We start from the raw sequence: 25,711 nt of genomic DNA, 5'->3' as shown, positions 1-25,711 counted from the left end.
TACAATAGGTACACTCCTTTGTAATAGACAGTGACAGAGACAGCTGTATCACATGATGACACATGTGCATGACATCATCATGCATGATGACATTGATGGAACCATCCATGCATGACCCATGGAATAGGGCATATTACGCAAAGCTCAGCGCAGATGGCGTTACTGGTACAACTAAGGTACACAAACATTGCCAGTGGAGGCAAAAAACGCCAATTTTCAATATTGTAGTAGATTTATGACCAAAAATTCCTTCTACGAAATCATGGTGCGAGTTGAAAGGAAAGGAAGGATTTGGTGGATTATTGAATAGGCTTTCAGAACACAAAGTGTTAAATACAAGACGAATTTGATAAATGATTCAAGTCCATTGTAAAACATCAAACCTTTATCATAATTATTGACAACAATTCATATCACATTACACTATTTATGGGATTGGGATATGTATATTATTTTCGACCACCACTTCTTCAACATAATCAATTAACCACTTCCACTTAAAAACTATTAGAATCAAAAATATAAACACAAAAAACCGTCTATAGGGTTAATTTCATATATATTGATAATTAGCTTCACTTTTAGCAGCTCTTTGTAGCCTTTGCGTACACTTTTAAGACCATGAGAAAACTGAAGGGCGGTTAACTGGTCCTGAAAATAATAACATCATTCCATATTTTCATAAATCGTCTGGTGTGAAGTGTTCCGAGCATATTTTGACCATTTTCTGGCTCGAAAATTTTGCAGCGTGTGGCGGTTTCCCATAGTTTTGAGGTTTTTTATCTTTTGGAAAACGATGTTTCCCAATATTTCGGCACCCGAATATGCAACGCTGTTGTAAATATGAATGTAATGTTGAAACTATGAATAAAGTACTCTAAAATAAACGTTTTCATCAACTTAGCAAAAGATGACAATGCTTTTGTTTACCAACCATACAGTGCTGCACTCTGGCGGGATAAATGCGCAGTAATACTCCCTATTCCTGTGGACCTCGGAACTACAATAAAAATATTACAGCTACCTACCTACCTCGGAACAATAGGTCTAGGGGGTCTAGGCAGGGACTGACGTGATCATAGACAAGTATGGCAGTTTTGTTTAACACCATAGACAAGACGCGGAAATTTGTCGTTGTCATATAGGTAGGTATTTAGTAAAAAAAAATACCTAGGTACTTCTAGGTAGGTACCTACCTATATATTTTCAGGGTTTATAAAATATTGCTTATTTTACTGAAATTCAGCATGAGTTCCAATAAGAATATAACCCAAAAACTACCAGATGGGTGGGTGCTCTGTTCTTCAAAGTCGAATCCAGGGCGGAAATACTATTTCAATAGGAAAACCGGAAAATCTTCTTGGTCAGAACCGCAGGTATATATTTCGCAATTTATCGTATTGTTATAATTATTGTATATTGGTGAACATTTATTCATAATAATTGGTGTGCTTTTAATTTTATGTAAAGTGCATTGTTTTAAATGCTCAGTTAATGATCAATACTTTGTACAATTCTCAAGGCTGATGATAAAAGTGGACAAAGCAAAGAAAAGAGTAAAAGGGAGAAAGCGAAGAAAAATGAGAAGCTAAAAAAGATAGAAGCCCAAAGAAAGGCTACCAAAAGAAAGAGTGACAGTCAAGAAGGTAGTTCTGCTAAGAAGAAAAATAAAACAGGTACCTATGATTGCTTTATTTGCTTTTCATTTATCTCCTAGCTATTTCCTGTGCCTAGGTGAATTCTCCATGACAACGGTTCTTTTTTTTTGGGATGAATTTGAAATGGGAAACCATTGTGCCTCTCTAGACTATGCATATGTGAAACAAGGCTGGTTGAGCAGATAAAGTGTGACAAGGTAACAAACAAATTAACTTACTTTAGCTTTTGTGTGTTTACTTAATAAAAAGATATTCACAAAAAAAATAATATTCATTTTGATCAATATGTTTAAATGTTGTCTACAAAAAAATGTACAATTATTGGTCTAATTATAAGATATATGGCATTCTATTATTACAGACCATCCATCACCAGAAAAACGGGTCAGACCCAGTCCAAGCAAGCACAATGTTGTACCAAAAGCCAGCAAAACAAGCCCAAAAAAAGGTAGCCCACCACAAAAAACACCTTCAAAGAACATTGCCAACAGCAGACTTACACAACTACGTGCTAGACTGAGTGCTGAAATAGAGAAGAATGTAAGTGTCACTGAAAATTCACCTACTAAACACAAAGTCAGCCCAAAAATCAATGAAACACCTCCAAAAATAAGTAAACTTGAAACAAAAAGCCCTCAGTTAAATGACACTAAATGTTCCACGACAAATCAGTCTCCTAGTAGTGACAGTATACAGTCCATCCCTTCACCGTCACAATTTTTTGCGGCAAACAAAATAATATCATCCATGAAAGCACAGTTGCCAGAGAAATATTGTGACAAAACAAAACAGAAAGACACGTTTGCAGACATAGAAGAAGGTATTTGCAACCAAACAGCTGAATATCCGTTTATGAAGCATCCAGCCACTCCACCTCAGTTTTCTGAGGCGAGTAAGCTAGTTTCAGCAATCAAATCAAAACTGTCATATAAAGGAGTGAGTAAAGAAGGGAATTTGGAGACATTTCGGAGTGCACAGGATAGAATGAATGCAATGAGATCTAGGTTCAGTAATGAGACTGCTACATCAGAGGATGATGCTGTGGTTAATGTTGCCACATGTAATGATGATGTGGAAGCTATGGATGTGGACTGTAAAGAGGTAAGTTGTTATTTTTTTATATAATTCTATATCCTATTGATTTTATGCAAGACAATTGTGTTTTTATTAAGTTACTAGCTGAATGCCCCAGCTTCACTTGGGTTAAAACATAATAAATTATATACCTAAACCTTCCTCGGGATTCTCACTATATATAGTGAAAACCACAAGAAAATCCGTGCAGTCGTTTTTGAGTTTATTGTGAACAGACAGACGCGGCAGAGGATTTTGTTTTATAATATGTAAGGATAAGGATAAATAGCATAGGTGAATTATCTGTACACTTAATACCTACTGACAATGAACAAAATGTTTGAACACTTTCAATAATCAATAAATAATTATAAAATTTTGCATACACATGTAGTGTTGTCTATTAAAATTTATTATTGTCCAGGAATAATTCTATTCCAGATTGACTTGCATAATCAACTGCATGTAATGTGTTACAGATCTCGCAAAATGTACCTGTGGTACCTGTACAACACACAAATGAGAAAGTAAATTTTTGCCGAGACAATAAGGATGACTTAGTTTTAGTGGTTGATACAAATGTGTTTATTCACGAGCTGGATAGCATCAAAAATGTTCTCAATTCACATATAGAAGGTTTGTGATTACTCTTGTGTGTTACTTTTTTTGGATTGAGGAGTTGAGTTGAGTTGGAGTTGAGAAGAATCATCATCATCATTTGCGTTACCTTGTCCCATCATCTGTTGTCGGCGCAAAATGTGTGTTCCCTCCACAATTCTCTATCTTTTGCCATATTTGGATCCACCCCCCAGCAACCTCACATCCTCCCTGACACAATCCATCCATCTCTTCCTAGACCTTCCTCGTCCTCTATATCCATGTACCTTCCTACTTAAAGCTTTCCTCAGTAAATGATAAGAAGAATATGGAGTTGAGAAGCTACCTACTTCCAGTTGTCTTACACAGTTGAAATTTATCACGTCGCTTCAGTTTCCATGATAATGCATTATTACGATAAACTTAACCAAATGGTGCACCCAGGATCGGCTCCCAACGAGGGAACTCCTTAACGGTTTACAGCACGGACATGGGTCTTTTATCAGGCGTTAAATGCCACAAGATCTCTCTGACGACAATAAAATAAATAATAAATATATTAGGACAAATCACACAGCAATCTGTGCGAACTTACTTTGGGGCTAGCTCAATAGCTAGCCCCAAAGTAAGTTTGAGACATGTGTTATGGGATACTAACTCAACGACACTATATTTTATAACAAATACATATATAGATAAACATCCAAGACCCGGCCAATCAGAAAAGATCATTTTCTATCATGATCCGACCGGGGATCGAACCCGGGACCTCTCGGTTCAGAGGCAAGCACTTTACCACTGCGCCACCGAGGTCGTCTAAAAATCTTGTGGCAAAAATTACATTTTTGTAAAAAACATGTATAGATTAAGATAAATTGTAAATATTTGCAAAATTATGAGTTTACATTTTTTTACAATGTGGTGTTAAAAGAAAAGCTTAATCCTACATGTTTCACCGTCCACGGGTATGCAAAGTTAAATGGAGAGCATGCTATCATCCCACAAAACAAAATCGAATAAATAAAAGTAACTAAATTAACAAAATTTTTATCTGAATATATCATTAAAAAAATCGTTCAAATTATAATAACATTTATCAATCAGCAACGACCTGAGGTGCTTTTTAAATAAATTTATATTCTGATCTTTAATTTGTTGTGGAATTTTGTTATAAATTTTAGGTGCCATACATACAATACTTTCACTGAGTAATGCCGTTTTAGAAGGGTTTACACCCATAACATAGTATATAAGTAGCTAATCAAAACACGTAGATATGTATTCCCAATAACTTTCAGGTTACAAAGAACAACCAACGCTCTTAGTACCGTGGAGAGTGATCAGTGAACTGGACAGGCTGAAGGACAATAATAATGGTAACGGAGTGCTCTGTAAAAGAGCTAAATCCGCTATGGACTACTTGTACAAGTCACTGCCCGAAAATAGCAGGATAAAGGGTGAGATGACTTATTTATTTCGGTTGGAAATTTTCGAAAACCTTTGGTTTGGATACAACAATGTATTTGCACTTGTGATTGCTTCCCATGACAATATGCGTATTAGGGTGAATTTCACGAGCGTTTGAAAAAGTCAGCTTTTTTTGTTTGGTTAATTATACATATATATAGGTATATATATTTTCCTTTCATCAGCACTTGATCACAATCATAATATGTTTCAGTATACCTTTTGACCATGTACTTTATTGTGTACTTACATTGTTATATTACTGATAAAAAATTATACATAAATTTATATTAAAAAAATGGTAAGCCTTTCTGGCATAAAAGGGACCAACACTGTTTGAATGAGTCGTTCCGAAATGTTAGTAGTAGTAGGCCTAATTACTAAATAAATGATTTGATTTTGAAACTTAAAAAAAAAATACACATTTATAAAATTAACATTGTACCAGTACTTTATTTATTTATGAAATAGGATAACTAATTGATTACTGTACAATTTAATAAAGACTAATGATAAATCGCGGCGCTCAAAACGCTGGTGAAATTCATTCATTATATAATTTTTTTCTGTATTTCCTAACACCCTGTAGAACAAGTTTTTGTTCAGTAATCGTATTTCCTCGTCCATATTATAATAGTCCGTTGGTACAGGCCAGTCCCTGAGGGACTCCAATTCGCACATCTACCCGTGCGAGGTTCCAGACGATGAGATACTCAACTGCTGTCTGCAGCAAGCTGAGAGAGGAAAGTCGGTGGTGAGGACAGCCTTTTTTTTTCACAGCTTTTATTTAGCATTAGATTTCCTATTATTGTCTATATCTCGGGTTCGAAGCGATACATCGCGACGAAACCTATACCAGATTTCAAGTTAGACCATCCGCTATCCAACGGTAAAATCCGCATAAAATTCAACACAGACAGACAGTTACATATAGATCGAGTGAACCCCGGGCGATTTTCAGATACTAGTGTCAAACGACAAGAACCTGTGCAACAAGGCGGTGATAAACTCGGTGAAGTGCATGAGCACGTGCGAGCTGCGGCCGGCGCGCGCGCACGCGCGCTGCTGCCGCGACGCGCTGCGCCGCCTGCTCGCCGCCATGCTCGAGGTTCGCGCTTTCATCTTCCTCATTTTTTTCATGATGTTAAAACCGTCCAAATGATCGGAAGGTCGCTTAGAATCCTACTCGTGCCGCATGAGTTTTATATACCAATGCGTTTTCTGAATCGTGTATAGTAGTTTTAATTGTAGACCACTCGATTCCGGTGAGAGATAACATCGTGACGAAAACCTGCATACTAGTTAACAGTTCATTTCAAGAGATATTTAGTCATAGAATCATTAATAAACAATATTGGACCTAAGTGAGATCCTTGAGGAACCCCAATATTAACGATGTACATTTTTCTGATTCTGTAATCTTTCAATATATTCTTGTCAATTTATTTCCAACCACAATTTACTTTTTTGATATTATTGGAACACTAGAACCTACAATTTCTTTCGTTGTTGCAAAATATAGCCCATATTGGTTGTTAAAATGTATCAAACGCCTATCAGAGAACTTTTTTTTGTAGAATGAAATGCGGGCGAAGTACAACAATCTGTGGCAACACATTTTATTCAAGGCTCCGCCTTGGACGTTGGATGATGTGTTGCAATGTTTGCTCAAACATTGGATAGCCGTATTCAACGAAGTATTTCCCAGGGTAGTCGAGCATTTGATCACGGATCTAAGAAACAGTTTACTGGCTATAGAGAGTAAAGGTAACTTTATTTATTCTGCTATTTTGCTAAACTGCGTTTTGTAATTTCACAGGCTTTCTTAGAATCATTAATATTACAAATCGTATGTGAATGTTTATCACGCAATTGCAAGTAGATCAAGTAGTAATCAAGTATATGAATACAATCTGGAGTAGCACTTAAGATACTTTTTATCGCGAAATTCTTACGGAAGCGAAGCTTTCAGGATCAAATAACTTTGAACATATTTAATAATAAATCATTGAAAATATTCGTTACTTTTTTTACATTTGCTTTTTACAGATCCAAAATCCGTTTCACAAGCGGAAGTGGCAAATTTCCAAGAGCTATGCTTGGAGATCGCGAAGAAATGCCAGATTATACCAGAATACATGGAATTGGCTAAACTGACAGTAGAGCGCATAGAGAAAAAGGAGGCGGCTGAGGAGGACACGGCCGCTGTTGATGCCTTTGAGGCGCTTTGGAGGATATTCTCAAGATATTGGTGAGTTTATATGGTTATTTAATAACTAATTGGCTACATGACTGGGTGTGAAATGAAATGAATATAGGTATTTATTTATTTATATTTGGGAAACAAATAATTATATAGAAACATAAATAATAGAAAAACAATAAAATGTAACTTAACTATTACAAAAACCGATCAAGTTTCCATTAATTACTGTTACAGATTTATCGAACAGACTCTAAAATACGATGTTAGTTATTGATACAAAAAACAATACAAAAATTAAACTATTCCTCAATAGCGTGGGCATTAAATTACTTGATTTTTTTAAAATGTACTAATTGATAATGTAAATATGTCCAAGTCGTTACAATAATTATTGTAATTTTGGCACGCGCCATATAAAAAAAAAAACACAAAAAAAACGAATTATACTCAAAATACTTATATTATACTCAAAATACTATTTTTTGAGTCTGAACAAAAAAATAATTGTCTTATCCTAGCATTCAAACAAACAATGGGATCTAAAACTTCATGACTTAAAAGATAAGATGAATCTAAACAAATAACCAAATACATTAATTAGTTTTGTTAATTACGAGATTAACATTTTTTTCGGTTTCACTAAAGTATATTAGAAATGCTTGTTGACTCCAAAATCTGTGACGTCACAATACATCACTATCATAGCTCCACATTTTCTTTATATTAGAAAAAAGTGATTGTGATTTGACTTGTTGGAAAGTAGGCATTTAAATATATCTAAAACTAGCTTTTGCCCGCGGGAGCAGTTATTTTTCCGGGATGAAAGGCCATCTATGTCCTACTCAAAATATTCAATATTCTAATAATCAATATTCAAATACTCAAAATTTCAAGAATTGGTTGAGTAGATAGAGCGTGAAGAGTTAACAAACTTCCTTTCGCATAATGTAAGCATTCAAATATAATAACTATGTTTGTTATATTAAGCTTTGCGGCGAATTGAGAACCTAATTTTTTTTAAGTCTGTTAATAATTCTTCCATACAAAAGAAAAATATTGATTATTAGATAGCTTTGGAAGGCGGCAGAAATCTCAGTTTTCATTAAAAATTGACGTAAAATTAAAATCATTTATTCCGAAATTAGACCTTTACAGGCACTTTTTCACGTTTATATTAAATAGTAATTATTAGTTTACTTAAAATTTTAATTTATTTAAGTACTGTTAGATTAATAAAATATTTGACGAAGCATGTGGCGGATATTTCAAATTATATTACAATTATAATTAGTAAAATAATAAATATTTAGAAGTAGAAATGAATAGTAATTTCTCACAAAAGTCGAATAAAGAATTTTAAATTTTAATTTAGAATGTGCCAGTGGCTTCTCCACCCATGCACGTCGTAAAAGTCTATAAAGGGAAAATGACAATATACGAGGAAACATGTCACTTCCCCTAAACGTATATTTTTCTTTATTTTCCTCAGCGATGCTCTGTCAAAAGCATTAGGAATTCCACACAATATTCAAGTGGAATCAGATGTGCCCAGTAATGAAACACTGGAAGCGTTACTCGAGAGATTCAGCGAGTTCACGCATCATATACGGATTCTCACTGAATCAATACAGGGGTAGGTACATAGACATACTTTTATAATAGTTGGTTAAAACTGAAAAAAATATCAGTCATCAGCTTCTGTACTAACGTGCCGAAGTGAGTTAGCTATTTGCCTTACTGCAGTACACTAATTCGTTTAGTAATAAGTTATTTTGTAGTAGCTTTAGCCCGCGGCTCCGCCCGCGTGATTTCCTACGGGAGCAGCTATTTTTCCGGTATGAAAGGTACCCTCTGACCTTCGTACTTTAAATTAAGTACATGTATGCAAAATTTCAAGAAGGTTGGTTTAGTAGATAGAGCGTGAAGAGGTAACAAACAAACTTACTTTCGCATTTATAATTTTAGATAGGATAACTGTTTATTTTGTTGTTTTTTTTTATTATACGTTTTTTTCCCGAGATTAAGGGACAATGTGGATATTAATTTTCGCTTTTGCCCCGTACAGTCGACCGCATGTGCTACCCGAATTTATTGCAAACTCACCTCTATTACCGCCGCATAGAGTGCCATTTAGGGTAATTTGACATGCGGTTGACTGTACTCCATTGTGCATTTTATCATTTATACGCACCTGGGTTACAGTTAATTCAAAAATTTTAAATATATTCTCAGAAAGTACTAATAAAATAATATTTCTATTCATAACATTCTATACATTATTACTTTTTGGACATACTGGCAAAATTAAGGGAAGAAACATTAAAAAACATAGATTTTATTGACAATAAGAACTTCAAAACCCTCTCCTGTAAAATTGCATTTTTTCATTTACAACATTATTCGTAGGATGCATCGATATAATTCGCCTATGCTAGCTCGACGTATACGATACTATAATTATAAAAACGACGATATTTTAATTATAAAAACTTTTTAACATACTTGATTATGTGAACAAGTATTTTTTTTATCTCCATAGTCGTACTTCCTCATGGCTGAGGGTCGTGGTCATTACGTGGAATTAAACACACACAACAACTTTCTTGGCATTAGTAATGGAGTGGTTTGCCATTGCCTTCTCCATTTCACACACAAGTTAATCATCAACCAGTGTGCACGTTTCCTCACGATGTTTTCCTTCACCGGTAGCAAGTGAGTCAGATTGGTATTCTTGTAGCTCAGACAAAATTTTTTTTTATTATTTATTTTTTTCTTAAGAGAATAAGAAAAAGAGTATTTATACTCACAACAGAGGTTACAATTTACAACACCCTCACTTAATCGAAGTTGTATACAAAAAATAAATAATAATAATTAACTTCCAAGTCCTAACCAGACTGTGCACCGTTTGTGTGCAATAGGCCCTAAGGGCTTTGTAAGGACATCTGCAGCCAATTCACTACTTTTGATGTAGTTTAAATTTACAATATTATTAGACACCTTTTCTCTAATAAAATGAAATTTAGTGTCTATATGTTTCGTCCTGTTGTGGTGTACGGGGTTCTTAACTAAATTCATGGCACTCTGACTGTCAGAACTGAGGACAACTGAAGAATATTTACCTGTTATTTCATAAATAAAACGGCGTAAATAACATGCTTCCTTTGTAGCTGACGTTAGTGCCATGTATTCTGCTTCGGTCGATGAAAGGGCAACTGTAGGTTGCTTCTTCGACTCCCAGGATACAGGACTTCCACTTAACTGAAAAATGTACCCAGTATAAGATTTTCTGTCGATTGGACAGTTCGCCCAGTCAGCATCACAGAATCCTTTTAATGGCTTTCCAGTTTTTCTATAGATCAAAGAATGATTTATAGTACCCTTCAGGTACTGTAGGACCCTCTTTGCAGCAATCCAGTGTTCTTTAGTATAACATGTATTGAACTGACTTAAATAACTTGTAGCATACGCTATGTCAGGTCGTGAGTTGACCATCAAAAACATAAGGCAACCTATTAGATTTTGATATGGATAAGACTCACCAATATTATCATCAGTTCTCTGTTTCATATCCTTCTTTACTAATGGAGTATCTACTGCTTTACACTGGCTCATATTAAATTTTTCAAGAAGGGATGATATGTAATGGCTTTGATTAATTTTTATACCCTCGGACTCATATTTAACTTCTAATCCTAAGTAATATTTTAAAAATCCGAGATCTTTTAGTGAAAAATATCTTGATAGATCTTTCTTGACAATGTCAAATGTCAATTCTGAATCATAAAAAACTATAATATCATCAACAAATATACCAAGAATGACAACTTCTTGTCCAAAAAGTTTTTTGAACACGCATGGTTCTGAAGGAGTTCCTATAAAACCAATTTTTACAAGTGTGTCGTTTAACTTTTTGTTCCATGCTCGTGGTGCCTGTTTAAGGCCGTAAAGAGATTTTCTCAACAAACAAACCTTGTTTTCTTTACCTTCTTCTAAGAAACCAAGAGGTTGTTCCATAAAAACCTCCTCTTCGAGATCTCCGTTTAGGAATGCTGTATCCACGTCTAAATGCTTCATCCTCAATCCCATTTCCGCAGCTAATGCAAATAAGGTGCGGAGAGAAGAATGACGAATTACTGGCGCAAACGTTTCGTCATAGTTTACACCTTTTACTTGATGAAAACCTTTAACGACCAGTCTAGCTTTGTACTTTGTGATATTTCCATGAGCATCCTTCTTGATCTTATAAACCCATTTACATGGTATTACCCTTTGATTAGGCCTATCGACTAAATCCCACGTGTGAAGTTTAATTAAAGATTCATACTCATCAGCCATTGCATGATGCCATTTATTGGCGTCATCCGATTGAGTAGCTTCATAATATGTCACAGGTTCATTAGTATCAACCGATGATACATTGTAGGATAAGAAATCAGGTGGTTTCCTATTTCGTGACGGGTACCGCTGCTCAGAGATTAACTCTTCTTGCTCCAATGTTGCTGACTCTTCATTAGCACTAGAAAGTCTCTGCTGCTCTTTCAAAGTTTCTGACTCTTCAGCGCTTTCTAGATTTATTCCTGAAGATGGGCCAGCCGTAGGTTCAGTACTTTCGACACAATCAAAGAATTGGCAGTCTTCACGCTCAGCTTCCTTTTCCTCAAAAAGTAATATGGATTCGGTAGGTTCCAGCACAGAGTCAGCTTGCCTCTGCTTCAACCCTGTAAAACAATCTTCGAAAAAATTTGCATCTCTGGACGTAATCACTTTTCGTGGGTTAGCTGGATCCCTAAAGATATAAGTATTGGGATTTTCAGAATAACCAACAAATATAGCTTCCTTTGCCTTTACGTCTAGTTTCTTCCTTTGACACGGTGGAATGTGGACAAGTGCTCTACATCCAAATACTCTTAGATGAGTTAAATCACTTTTATGACCACACCATTTGTCATAGGGAATTTGTCCACCTAAGGCTCGATGAGGGGACCTATTTTTCAAGTAAACGGCCACTTGGAAAGCATCTTCCCAGTATACTTTAGGTAGTGAGCTCTCAGCTAACAACGTCCTCGCCTTTTCAGTTATTGAGCGATGTGTTCGTTCAGCTACGCCAAGTTCTTGAGGGCTATATGGAGCCGATGTTTGAATTTGTATACCTTTCGAAGCAAGGTAATCAACAAACTCCTTATTCACGAACTCCTTACCACCGTCCGTCCTAACAGCTTTAATTTTCTTATCTAATTGATTTTCAGCAAAGGTTTGAAATAACATAAACTTATTTTTAACCTCAGTCTTGGAAGAAGTGAAAAACACAAATACCTTTCTAGTATAATCATCTACTATTGTTAACATATACCTATTTCCTTGAAAAGAGGTGGTAGACACAGGACCTAAAAGGTCCATATGTACCAAGTCTAGAGGAGAAGTAGCTCTATTCTTAGCTACTTTCTTGAAAGGTTTTCTAGCCTGTTTTCCTTCCACGCAAGCGATGCAACTATTTTTATCTACTAATGTAAACTTTACGCCTACCTCGTGATTCTTCAGTTGGTTCATGCCTATGCGACACAAGTGTCCTAACCTCTTGTGCCAGAGTTTAAAACTACTCGTATTCTGACAGTCAGAGTGTACATCTTGTGTTAAATTATTGTCTGCCAAATTTTTGGGAACATTTACCATGCCATCTAAAACGTATAGTCCACCACAGGGCGACGCATGAATAACAGAATCACCTGTAAAACGAAAAGTTTTAGATTTATAAAAAGTACATCCATTATTATCAAAAACACAAGTAAAACCTTTATCAATAGCCTTTTTCACAGAAAGTAAATTTGCTTTTAAGTCTGGTACAAAAGCAACATCACTGATCCGATTGACCATGTTTCCAGGTGTTTTTATGGAAATATCTCCAATGCCACAGCATTTGATCTGTTCTCCATTTGCGACAGTAACACTACCATTATCCAAGATCTTTAAATTTGTAAACCAGTTACGTCTAGAGGTCATATGTCTAGAACATCCTGAATCTACATACCATTTGTCCGTAATTGAGTAATTAGAAGTAGAGTTGAGGGCTGTAAATGTGGTGTCACTAATATTCACCGCATTGCTTTTTATATTCTTATTTCTCATCGGACAGTCTGGCCGTTTATGTCCAGGTACTTTGCAGTCGTAACATATAACTTCCTTTTTGTTAGACTTAGGCTTCACCTTCTTGGCATGAAATACGGAGTCTACAGAGGTAGCTGCATCCTTTGACATTTCATTCAGCAGTTTTGTCTTCACTAAGTCAGTTGTAACTTCGACATTACTATTTTCGAGAGCCATAATGAGGGGTTCGTATTTTGGCGTGAGACCCCCTAAAAGAATAGCTGCTATCGACGTGTCCTCTATGACTTTATCAATATCCGCCAGATCCTGAGCAGTTGACATTACTGCATTAATGTACAGTTCCAAATTACTAAAGTCTGATAGATTTAATCTGTACAGTTTCCGTTCTAGAGCTAATCTTCGTCCCATTCCCTTATCTTCATAAGCTTTCTGCAAGGAATTCCACGCTTCGGCAGCAGTTTTCGCACATCTGACGTGAGTGACAGCTGCACCGTCTACTGTTAAGCAAATCTTTGCTAAAGCTTTCGAATCATTTCTTGCTTTCGCTGAGGCAGGGGTCTGGTCACCCGTCGGATATCCATCTATTGTCACCCACAAATCCTCATGCATTAAATAGTTTCTCATTTTGAACTTCCAGATGGGATACCCATCTTTGTTTTTCAAACAAAGGGATGGCAGAAACGAAGTAGACTTCGCTGTGCTCATAGCATCTCCACTTTCACGTGACATTCTTCTTCTATTTATAAAGTCACGTAATTGAAAAGAAATATTTATAAATTTCCTTTACGTTCGTGCTGATAACGTCTTGTAGCTCAGACAAATTTTTTTTTTATTATTTATTTTTTTCTTAAGAGAATAAGAAAAAGAGTATTTATACTCACAACAGAGGTTACAATTTACAACAGGTATACAAACTCATGTGGCACGAGAAGGATTCGAACGTGGGACGATTCGATCCACAGGTCCACTCTAATCATTACACCACTACCGCTTAATTTTTTTTTTTATAAGTACGCGATTATACAAATGGGTGTGTGTGTGTGTAATATTTGTGTTTCGTGTTGCAGAGTGTTATCAGATTCATCAGGGCCGCTTGACCACCGAGTGTCCAGACTGTGTGTCGCGATATCTGACAGTCTCCTGCTGTTGGGTGTCAGCTCTAAGCCTTCCGTCGACTGTATACAGACATTTTGCGATACTAGCAGGTATTCTTCTATGTCTATATTTAATAGATTATTATAAAGAGGTAAGAAATAAATAAATAAATATTAGGACAAATCACACAGATTGAGCTAGCCCCAAAGTAAGTTCGAGACTTGTGTTATGCGGTACTAACTCAACGATACTATATTTTATAACAAATACATATATAGATAAACATCCAAGACCCGGGTCAATCAGAAAAAGATCATTTTCCATCATGACCCGACCGGGGATCGAACCCGGGACCTCACGGTTCAGGGGCACTCACTTTACCACTGCGCCACCGAGGTCGTCAAATTATTTCACCATTAGAAAGGTACATTATCCAAGATTGCTACGGGCTATATTTTATCTTAAAATTCTTACGGGAGCGAAGCCCCGGGCGACATTTAGTATTTAATAGATTTAGTGCGAAAGTCTGACCGTCTGTCACGGTTGATCGGGGTTTTGGTGAAATCCTTATAACTTTACATATTATAAAACAAAGTCCTCTACCGCTTACCGTCATGTCTGTTCGCGATAAACTCAAAAACTACTGCACGGATTTTCATGCGGTTTTCACCAATAGATAGCGAGGATTCCTGAGGATGGTTTAGGTCTATAATTTATTATATTTTACCCGAGCGAAGCCGGGACGGGCCGCTAATGTTATATAAAAATAAGTTCTCCTGTCGTGTCTGTCTGTATGTATGAACCCAATAAACTCAACAACTGAGTGATCGCAATAAACTCAACCGGATGAGTTTTTTGTGAATCCACAAATAATGAAAGTTTTCAAAGTGTATATACTTTATTAAGAAGCGGTGGTGGTGTAATGGTTAAGACTCCCACCTGAGGATCGAAAGGTCCCAGGTTCGAATCCTACTCGCGCCACATGAGTTTGTATACCAATCTGACTAATGTGTAGTAGTTTTCATCGACCACCACTTGCTTCCGGTGAAGGAAAATATCGTGAGGGAACCTGCACACCGGTTGATTCTTATTGTGTGTGAAATGGAGAAGGCAATGGCAAACCACTTCATTAATAATGCCAAGAAAGTTGTTGTGTGTGTTTCATTCCACGTAATAACCACGACCCTCAGCCATGAGGACTACGACTATGAAGAATATACTTTATTAAGGTTTTCCAGTGAAGCTGGGACAGGCCACTAGTTGTAAATAAACGTTACGTTTTTTCTATTATCTAAATAAATGTAATTCACAGCAATATGCTGGAAGAAGCCCACACGAAGTTCGCTCAACTGGTCGACCTACTCGATTCGTGCCAACGCAGCATTCAAGGTAACTAATCACTATGTCTTTATCTTGTACAGTCGCCGACACAAGTGTTACCCAACTAAAATCTTTTTACAATCGTCGAGAAATGTGTCTTATCGAAACCAAAGTAACAAGGTAACATTGACGGGCGATTTTCGTCTTTTTGGCTCGTATACAAATTATATGAGAAGCACAATGTGCTGTTTGAAGTAAATTGAACATATTAATAAAGTCGGTGCACAATGACTGCGTAAAACGTATGCGCATTTTTTGGCACTGTGCGTTTATGCCAGCCACGATTTCATACGAAAAACGCGCACGCGTTACGCTGTCGATCTGTAACCGCCTTATATTGCCTAAATTATTAGGCAATACTGCCTGCTGTGTTCTTCAGTATTGCCTAATAATATATACTAGTGTAACACTTTTATTGCTGCTATTAGAAATGCGTGAAATAAATTAAATCTGGCACAGTCAACAGTACATCAAATTACCCTGCATGAACTTCTATGGCGCGGCAACAGCGGCGAGTTTGCAATGAATTTGGGTAGGTGGTGCTGTTGACTGTACAAGTACAATCGTCTTCACAAATGCTTGTGATTAAGGCGTAGATTGTCACTTTCGCAAAATACCATGACATTCGACATTTGTAATTTCAGTAAATATATATCTGTTTCTCTGTTAGTTCGACGTCCATAATAATCAATGTGTGTTTAGTATATGTAAGTAATATAGATGAGGATATTTTACAAGTGAAGAACAATAAGATGTTTTACAAGAAAGTGACATTCCTCGCCACTGTCATTTGAGATGGGTACAACTATGTACAGGTGACTGCATGTCAAGGTACTTTGTATGGAACTCTATGCTTCGGTAATAGGACCGAATTTGCTTTAAATTTGGGCAAGTTGATTCGTTGTTGACTGTAACTCATTAAATAAATGTAAAGTATTTTCATGGTAAAACTTTCGTTGTTTTACCTTTGTGAGTTTGGTTCTATTTTGTTTCTTTAGTGGCGCGGTTGTCATTCGTTAGTACAGTCACCAACAAAAACATGTCCAATTTAATCTTTTTTAATGTCTAATTCGACACGTCTTTTCGTAATCTTAAGTCCACAAAGTTAAATTGCCTCAACGCAGCTTTACTGCTCCATCGTTTTGTTTATGTATTGGTTTGACATTGATATACAGTAAAAATACTGCTTTGATCCGTTGCGGCGACTTAACAGAACGCATTGCGACGGAACAGTGACGCCACGCTCTATGTCTTAATTAAATTTGGTTTAGTTCAGATGTAATTTTATATTTATTGCAAATAAAATTATCTTTATCTTTTTTTTATATGCCTTTATTATTTATTTAGAGTGCAATAAAATTATATTAACACTTGTGACGGCGACTGTCCCTTTAACTAGTCCAATAATATGTCTGTACAAATATTGTACCAATTTAGAAAATTATAAAAAAAAAATGTATATCTCTCGATTTTGTAACGAAGTTCCTTTCATATTTGGTTTAAACATTGTGCTGTTAAAAGGTCACATTGGTTTGTTTAAGTCAGTTTTTATAGTAATTTTCTTCTTTTCTATTCTTTATGGCCAGTTCACAACTTTTCATTTCTTGGATATATGAAATTTGTTACTGATTTTTCCAAATGCGATATGAATTATTGACCAGGGTATAGATTTTAATTTTTTTTTTCGTTGCGGTAAATAAAAGCTCTCATACAAACTACGCAATATTCTTGCAATCGCGTCGGCATTTGTCCGAATTCGTTAATAGCGTATAGCCTATATGAAACATTCTAAAAAACTTTGTGATTCAGATTTATATACAACCTATAATATACATAAGGATCTTGTATATTTTTTGCATGTCATGTTTTTTTGTTTAAGTGTAGTACAATTTAAAATATGGATAACTCTCACTGTCGATTGTACTCGTCTTCAAAACGATCTCCTAATTCAATTGAAACTATCGCCTACTCCGCGAATGACGTAAAAATGACTTAGGTAATTATACTTTTGTATTTCACTGTACATTATTGTTTTTAATATTGTTGTAGTGTGAAAGGAGCTTCAATGTCTTTCAAGACTGACTAATTATTATGTTTTGACGCTGTTGCGTCTTTAAACAACTTGTAAACTAATGTTTTGTTCTATCCCAACTGAATGTATAAATATCTGACTGTTTTATTGTGGACCGAGGCCAGATGAGTCATATATATTTGTGTAAAAGAATGTATGAATCATTTCTGTCTGAAACATGTATTAAGTACTAGGTAATACTATGTTTTGCGGTTGGAATATAGCATGAAAATACATTATTTGTTCACGAATTGAGGGTAAACAAAACAAAAAAAAAAGGGAATACAGAAAATTAACAATATATCTTAAACTAAATAATAATATAAGTTTCAAAATTCAAAAAAGAATCTATTGAATTTGAACGAATATCTTCGCAAATAGAGCGGTCTTTGTTCAACAGCTACCTTAAATATCACGTTTATGGTGTAGATTTCTTAATAAAAGTTACAAAATTGTAGTCGGGTTGATTTTATATTTGTAATTTTGTTTCGACTTTCCAAATAACTTTAAAACTTCGTATTACCAAATACAAATAGTATAAATTATTACAATAATCTTAAATATATTTATTTAATCTAGAGTATACATACATGTTTTTTTACAATTTTCTGACCTTGTCACGTACCATAACTTCATCGGATAAGATCAACGACTGAGACCTCGGTTCCTTTTCTTCATTGATCTCTATTCACTATTCTTTTCAGTTATATTTATCACCTGCATTATAGTTTCGAATATGAATTATTCAATATACCATATTTGAATAAAATATACGCTGTGTCATTGTGTGGCACAATATTTTATTGTGAGGCGAGCGTGTAGGATTTTTTGTTTTAAATTTCATTGAAATTAATTTTAATGCACAAAAACTAACTAACTCCAACTCACCTAAAATTAAATTCTTTGTTTAGTGTAGCATAATTTGTCAATTTGTTATTTATTTCGCTCGTGTCATAGACTATATGTCTAGTGACATTTGAAGCATATAAATATTTAATCTGTAAGGCCTCGGTCTGCGCATTATCATATAAGCGTTTATCTATTTGTATATAGAGAGTTACGGGTATATGTGTTTGTAAATAATTGTATACACGCTAGATATGTATCTAAAATGAGCTCGAAATGGGGGACGTCGTTGTAAAGATTGTATGTAAAATGATTGTATTTTGAAAGTGGCGGAAAATCTTTTTGTACAAAGATTTTCTTGAGTTCTGATGGATTTTCGAAAGAGTTAGTAGAGTAGTTTAAAAATTATCATATTTGTAAACAGTTGCAAAGGTAATATACATATATATGTATACATGTATATGTGATATTGGTTATGTATGTGTTACAGTTCTTTATAACGATTGTCCTTTGCCAAGTACTTTTATGAACGTTACGTTCGTAGCAAAATATTTTGATTCGAATTCTAAATTCAACAAATGCTACATACGACATAATACGGAACAGGCATTATTTTCATATAAACTTACACCCGCCATTATGATCATGATCATCCCTGTTCAAACATGATCTAATCATCATGTTTGAACAGGGATCTTTAACTATATGCCTAACAAATTTTATCCAATCGGTCCAATTGTTTGGTCGTGAAAGCGGAACAGACAGACAGACTTTCGCATTTATAATATTATTATTAGATTACCTAGATCCAAATAGTTTTGCTACGAATCTAAATATTTTCAAATCAATGTAACATTTCCGTTATATAATATGAAATATATAATGTTATAAGTAAAAGTAAAACTTTTCGGGCGTTTTCGCTGCCCATTTAAACATATTTTCTTCTTCTATTTGTTTAAGTTTAATTTTAAACAAAAAAAAAAGCGTTTCACGAAACATGTATTTTTTAACGTCCGAATACTCAAGACCATTTAAGCAAAAATGTTCCATTCCGTCGTTGTCATCATAGAAATCGGAATATATTCCGTCTTTGTCTCTCTACATCTACACGAGAGAGAAAAACGTTTTTGCTTTTTTATTATTATTTTAGTATAATGTGTTATTTTCCAGGGTTTCAACAATCTTTAACAAAAAATGACATGTTAGGCCGCCTTTATTCTAGTGAGTTATTACGTAAGTTATTTGTATGAAAAATTACACTGAGCTACTCGGAAAGAGTGTTGTTTACATTACCGAAAATTAAAGTAAAACTTAGGTAACAATTAGTGTAAAGGCGGCCTAAGAGTAAAATACAATTTTTTTGACATTTAAGTATTAGCCTCCAAATTCATTCAAACAAATTGATCTCTTGGATGATTGAACTGTCGAACACAATTTCGCTAATATATTTTCGTCTTATTACAATTAGTCTTTGTATTACGATTTGTTCTTTTAGGATAAACAGGATTAAAATATATGAAATAAAAAATAATAAAAATTTCTATATGTTCATAGGGTATCCATCCGGTGTAATGATTCTTGACTGCTGACCTTGTAGCAATGTGGTGTTTACATATTTCCTATCTGTCAATACATATATAGTCCTAAAATATTTCCTTATGTGTTAACTGTCAATAAATGTTAATTATTTTTATTTAAATAGTTTTATTACACAATTAAATGGTTGCAAGAATTCATAAATAATATGATTTTAAATAAATACTCACAAAATTTAAATTTGCAAATACTCCTTAGATCTCGTTCGGGGACACGTGGGCCGTCAGGGCGACATTAGGAAAAAAACCAGCCAATTGAATACCAATTTTGATTTCGCAAGCTATATTCGATCCCATGTCATGATTCACCGTTGACGGATATGTTAGGAAGGAGATTATGATTATGACATGGAATTCGGAAGTACTGCAATACTTACTAATTTCATGGATTATGATATCGTTGTGTTTGTCTGCGTGACAGATAACGACAATCAGTGTCTCAACATGAGTCGCTTTGCGCACCGCACTGCCTGACACCTGACATACGTCTCCCCGAACGAGGTCTTAAGTTTACATGCTTGTCATTGCTCTTAACCGCTTACCTTCTTAAGCAACGATCAACTTATCATGTCATATTCCATCTTAATCATATCTGCTGCCTTTTCAGCTATCATTATGACGGGACTGTTGGTATTGCCGCTGGTGATTGTAGGCATTACACTTGCATCTACAACTCTCAAGCCCTTTATTCCCCGAACTGTCAGCGTCTCGTCTACTACTCCATCCGGCCCCATGGCACACGTTCCTACAGGATGATACATCGTTCCAGCCGTTTTCACAACATAGCAACGCCAGTAATCATGACTACCGAAACGATAATCTTTACATTGTTCTATTCCTATATCAGGAACCTCAGCTCCAATACTTTTGAAGTAACTTGTGTTTATTACTGTCAAATAATCTTCAACACATTTCGAGAATACTTCAATGTCATCTTCAACTGAAAAGTATTTTGTATAAATTAATGGAGCATCCTTAGGATTATTGCTTCGTAATTTAATTTCTCCGCGTGACTTAGGATGTAGGAATGTAACTAGGGCGTATATTACTTGACCTTGCTTGTTTACATTTGCTTTGTTTATACAAACGTCGTCTTCTAAGTCAAGAAGTTGGTTGCAAAACAATGTGCTCACTAAATTTCCCATTGGAAGGTGTACTACAGTAGTTTGGTAATCAGGGTACTTCTGTGTTTTATCCAACGCTACAAAACCAAAAACTGCATCTAAAAGAAACTTGTCCAAATTTCCAAACATTTTAACATTATCAAGCACTGACAATATATCTCTTTTCCCTGGCAGTGCTATAGGAGTGATTACATGATCTTGGAGATTTTGCCCAACAGGTAAATCTTTTACTAATTCAATTTGCATTTCTTTTAAATGTTGTTTTGGTCCTATTCCTGACAGCATCAGCAATTGAGGACTATTTATAGCTCCCGCTGATAATATTACTTCTTTATTAGCTTTGACGATTAAAACTTTACCATCTGGTAAACTAACTTTTACTCCAACAGCTCGACCACTTTTAAAAATAACTCTTCTAGCCAAGGTATTTTTCAGAACGAACAAGTTTGGGCGGTGTTTAATAGTTTTTAAAAAAGCTACAGCAGTACTCTGTCGTGTTTTATCAGCAATCGTGTATTGAGCTAAAGAATAACCGATCTGTTCCCTGCCATTAGCATCGAGAAGTATGTTACGGCCATTTTCTTTGAAAATTTTTATCAATTCATTCGTGTGTTCGTTTTCTTCTTGTCTTGTGATTCCTAAATAACCATTGTCATTATGCATTGTAGGCGAAGCATCTAGAATAGCTTGATCTTCGAAGCGTTCACTTTTTTTGAAGTAATCAGTTACATTGTCCCAATTCCATCCCGAATTCCCCATTTGTGCCCAGCTGTCATAATCCTGCCTATTTCCTCTCACGTGAAACATGAAGTTAGAAGAACTGGAACCCCCTAACATCTTCCCTCTGGACATGTGAACGGTTTTGCTTTTTCGGGCTTGACTCGCGAACCCATCGTTTTCGGTATAATAGTTCCAGTCTGGATATACATAACGGGTTAATACAGACAAACCCGGACTCTGAAACAAATTAATTGATCGTAACGATAATGTGAAATATAGGTAGGTACATATAGACGCTTCGTAATCTTTAGCGGAGCTGTTTTCAGGCCTTCAACATAATACATCTAACCGACACAATTGATATTAGGACTAGGACCGACTATAGGCTAAGTCTCGATCGATTTAATAATAATCTTTTTTCATCATTGCAAAAGAATGAACGAGCAGCAGTGTTTTATTATAACATTTATGGCAGCGAGTAAATCAGTGGCACTCGAGTGGTCAAGCCTGTGATTGATCGGAGATACCCACTCGTGTCTAGTCTAATTTACTTTGACGTCTTCAGCGAAAAGCATACGTCTAATAAAACAGACGTATGGTTTTAGCGCCGAAGACGCTAACAAAGAAGCAAGATACTTTACCTCAGCTATTGGTGGCGGGTCATCGCCAGCTTCTATAAGGAGTACTGTCCAGTTGGTCTCGGTGAGGCGGTTGGCAAGAACACAGCCTGCACTGCCGGCACCCACCACGATGAAGTCGTAGGATGTGGCGCCATCTACACCAAAAGGTAAAAATAGTTAATTAGTTGATTTGTCCGGTTTCTTCCCCAGCCATTGCGCGTAGGAGCTCAGGGTCCGCTTTCTTACTTTTTCGTCTCCATTTCGTACGGTCGTCGGCATCCCTAGTTGTCAGACCATTGGCACGTGATATCATCCTTGACGACATCAAGTCAGCACTTCTTGGGTTTGTCCCTTATTTCAGGACCAGGCAGGAGCGGCATAGCCAGACATTGGTTCCATATGTAAATACCTAATTTGCGAAATTAATATAATACTACAGATACAGTATCACGGAGCGGAGACCCGAAGCTCAGCTAGAAACCGATAGGTCACTTGGGCCATGGGTCTTCGCTTCCGTCAGAATTTCGAGATAAAAATACCGTATTTGCTAATTCAGATTATATGTATACCTACCTACTACATACACGTCTTAGGCCCTTGGACGCCGTGTGTCTCGAAGTCCCGGGACTTTTAATTACAATTTCTTAAATCTTAAACAAAATTGTCGAATGATTATGCCGGCTATGTAATTAGTTACTAATTTCGTATTAAAATCAGGATAAAAAGTATGAAACTAATAACTGCCGCGTAGGAGTTCTACTAACGAGGTGTTTCACTTTTAGTAATTCTATCTAACACGCAAGGGCGTCGAATCTGTCTACCGTAACGGTAAGGTACTTCAGCCCAATCGTTTGTTATGTGTTCCCACTTTTCTTGACATATATAATGCGCGCGGCTTCGCCCGCGTGATTTCCCACGGGAGCAGTTATGTTTCCGGAATGAAAAGTACCTACCCTATGTCCTTTTCCGTACTTCAAACTATGTGTACTTATACAAAATTCCAAGAAGATTGGTTGAGTAGATAGAGCGTGAAAAGGTAGCAAACAAAATTACTTTCGCATTTTAGTAAGGAATTAGGATAGGACAAAATATTATATGAGATTATTGAGTATGAAACGGTTCTCCGACAATTGCTTCGTCTACGAACGTTTCGTCTACAGAAAGTTTCGACATCGCGCGTTTGAACGACCTAACCCTTCATCTACGAAGGTTTCGCCGACAGAAAGTCTCCTCTATTCTGTCGGCGAATCGTTCGTAGATGAAGCAATTGTCGGAGAACCGTTTCAGACTCGAGATTATTTGATATACTAGCAGTAGCAGTACAGATAAAAGAAATTAAGTATCAGGGTTAGCTTGCGACAACTCGATAAGTTTATCAATAGAAGACAAAATATATAACTACGAAGATAAATATTATCGTTATCCCTAAAATGGGAACGCCTTTCGATAAAAAATAATAATAATGTTTGATACCAAAAGTAAAATGAGGTTTATTTTATCTATACAGGGTTACTGGTATCTAACTCATAACCTACCAAAGGCGCTAATATCTTTTGTTCTACGACTTTTGTCTAAACGTAATAAATACAAAAAGATCATTTTTTCTTAGTGTTAATGTCGTTTCTATAAAACGTTAACTCTATGGAGAAGGACATAGGGTGCGTTTCGTCGTTTTTTATCTGAAGAAGTAACTCGTAATACATTCTAAAACCTACCTTGAACTTTAAACTTCTTTTTTGTGTTGATGGCAAATCTACTACTAACACTAAATAAATAACTAACGCTACTAACAATAAATAATCATATAAGTTAACGCTACTAACAACAATTGCCGCCAACTTCTGGGTACGGTTCCGTGGGGTCTAGATTTGAGGAGAATTTTTATGTAGTTTTAACTTGTGTATTTTATTTTTTCACTAGCGGCCGGTCCCAGCTTCGCTCGGATAAAAACATAATAAATTATACACCTAAACTTACCTCAGAAATCACACTATCTATTGGTGAAAACCGCATGAAAATCCGTGCAATAGTTTTTGAGTTTATCGCGAACAGACAGACGCGGTATTATATTAGACTTTGTTTTATAATATATTCTTTCATTAAACTCTACAGCACTGAGCTTAATTAGATTTATAATCATTGATAAAGAAATCAACTACCTAAATATATAAAAGTAAATATGTTTGGTGCGCTAATTTCGAGTAAACAAAATATTTGCCAAAAAATTAAAAGAAATACCTAGATACCTACTTTCTACCGTAGCTTGTCGAGGATAATCATTAGTTGAAATCAATGTAGACAAGATAACCAACACACATTGTAAATAATATATCGAAGGGACGACAATTTTCACTTCGCTGTAGGAGAGGAACACACCAAGCATGGTTGAAGCTCGGATATACAACTGAATATAGCGCGCTCCTTCAATATAGTAGGTACAGATAAAGCCACATGCCAGTAAACAAATGAATTTCAAAATAGAATGTTGTTAATTCGTCCCAAGGTTGATTCGTCACTTAGTTTTAAATTATTTCGTCACATCCATAGTTTTATTTATTTACACATAATTTTTGTGTGGACAAAAAGCAGTAACCTCTCGAAATTGGCAGGAACAAAATGGATACAGGTGCATATTTAATTAACCAAATATAATTATGTAGATAAATGTCATTTTAATTGATACTTATTTAAGTTTTATTAATTACGAAATTAACTAGTTGGAAAGTGGCCAATTAAGCGATTAATTATATAGTTATAGGTCCTGTAGTCACAATCCTACCAATTATTATAAATCCGAAAGTTTGTCAGGATTACTTATGTATGTACCTATGTTTATTAATCATACACGCAAAATTTACTGGATGGATTGTTTGCTAGACGGGTATGAATAACAGATAAGGTATTTTTTATTCCGAAATTCCTACGGGAGCGAAGCCCCGAGGCGCATCTAGTAATTATTCGTTCGCGGTTGCGTCCGCGATTACTCTACATCTTGTTTTTATTATATTTTTTTTAAACTTTTAAAAAGTGACACATTATATAATGTATTAGAGTAATAGGGAGTAATCGTTAGTCTCGTTCTGAGGTTAGGGTACATAATTAAACTTATCCCTTATATACCCCAGACACAGTTAGTACTTTTAACGCCTGTAA

At 35.5% G+C, this 25,711-nt stretch overlaps 2 protein-coding genes across 4 annotated transcripts; one reads left to right on the top strand and one right to left on the bottom strand.

The window, feature by feature from the left end:
* The first annotated feature begins 1,141 nt into the window (after positions 1-1,141).
* Swt1 (Swt1 RNA endoribonuclease) lies at positions 1,142-20,192 on the top strand. Its single transcript, XM_053756301.2, has 12 exons — positions 1,142-1,376; positions 1,523-1,676; positions 2,020-2,759; positions 3,212-3,368; positions 4,628-4,786; positions 5,447-5,550; positions 5,758-5,904; positions 6,374-6,563; positions 6,846-7,047; positions 8,492-8,635; positions 14,175-14,312; positions 15,515-20,192. The coding sequence occupies exons 1-12, from the start codon at positions 1,248-1,250 to the stop codon at positions 15,597-15,599; spliced, it is 2,349 nt and encodes a 782-aa protein (XP_053612276.1). The 5' UTR covers positions 1,142-1,247; the 3' UTR covers positions 15,600-20,192.
* Positions 20,187-25,027, bottom strand: LOC128676278 (ecdysone oxidase-like). 3 transcript variants are annotated; one of them, XM_053756302.1, is made up of 3 exons: positions 24,809-25,027; positions 22,580-22,713; positions 20,187-22,175 (listed from the first exon to the last, which is right to left on the bottom strand). In XM_053756302.1, the coding sequence occupies exons 1-3, from the start codon at positions 24,939-24,941 to the stop codon at positions 20,652-20,654; spliced, it is 1,791 nt and encodes a 596-aa protein (XP_053612277.1). In that variant the 5' UTR covers positions 24,942-25,027; the 3' UTR covers positions 20,187-20,651. The 3 variants fall into 3 exon arrangements, with proteins under 3 accessions (XP_053612277.1, XP_053612279.1, XP_053612278.1); XM_053756304.2 differs by lacking the exon at positions 24,809-25,027 and adding an exon at positions 24,536-24,622; XM_053756303.1 differs by lacking the exon at positions 24,809-25,027 and adding an exon at positions 22,805-22,958.
* Positions 25,028-25,711: the final 684 nt, after the last annotated feature.

Source organism: Plodia interpunctella, chromosome 16, assembly GCF_027563975.2.
Source record: "Plodia interpunctella isolate USDA-ARS_2022_Savannah chromosome 16, ilPloInte3.2, whole genome shotgun sequence".
NCBI lineage: Eukaryota > Metazoa > Arthropoda > Insecta > Lepidoptera > Pyralidae > Plodia > Plodia interpunctella.
The sequence above is the reverse complement of the archived record's forward strand: the minus strand, read 5'-3'. Positions and strand labels throughout refer to the sequence as shown.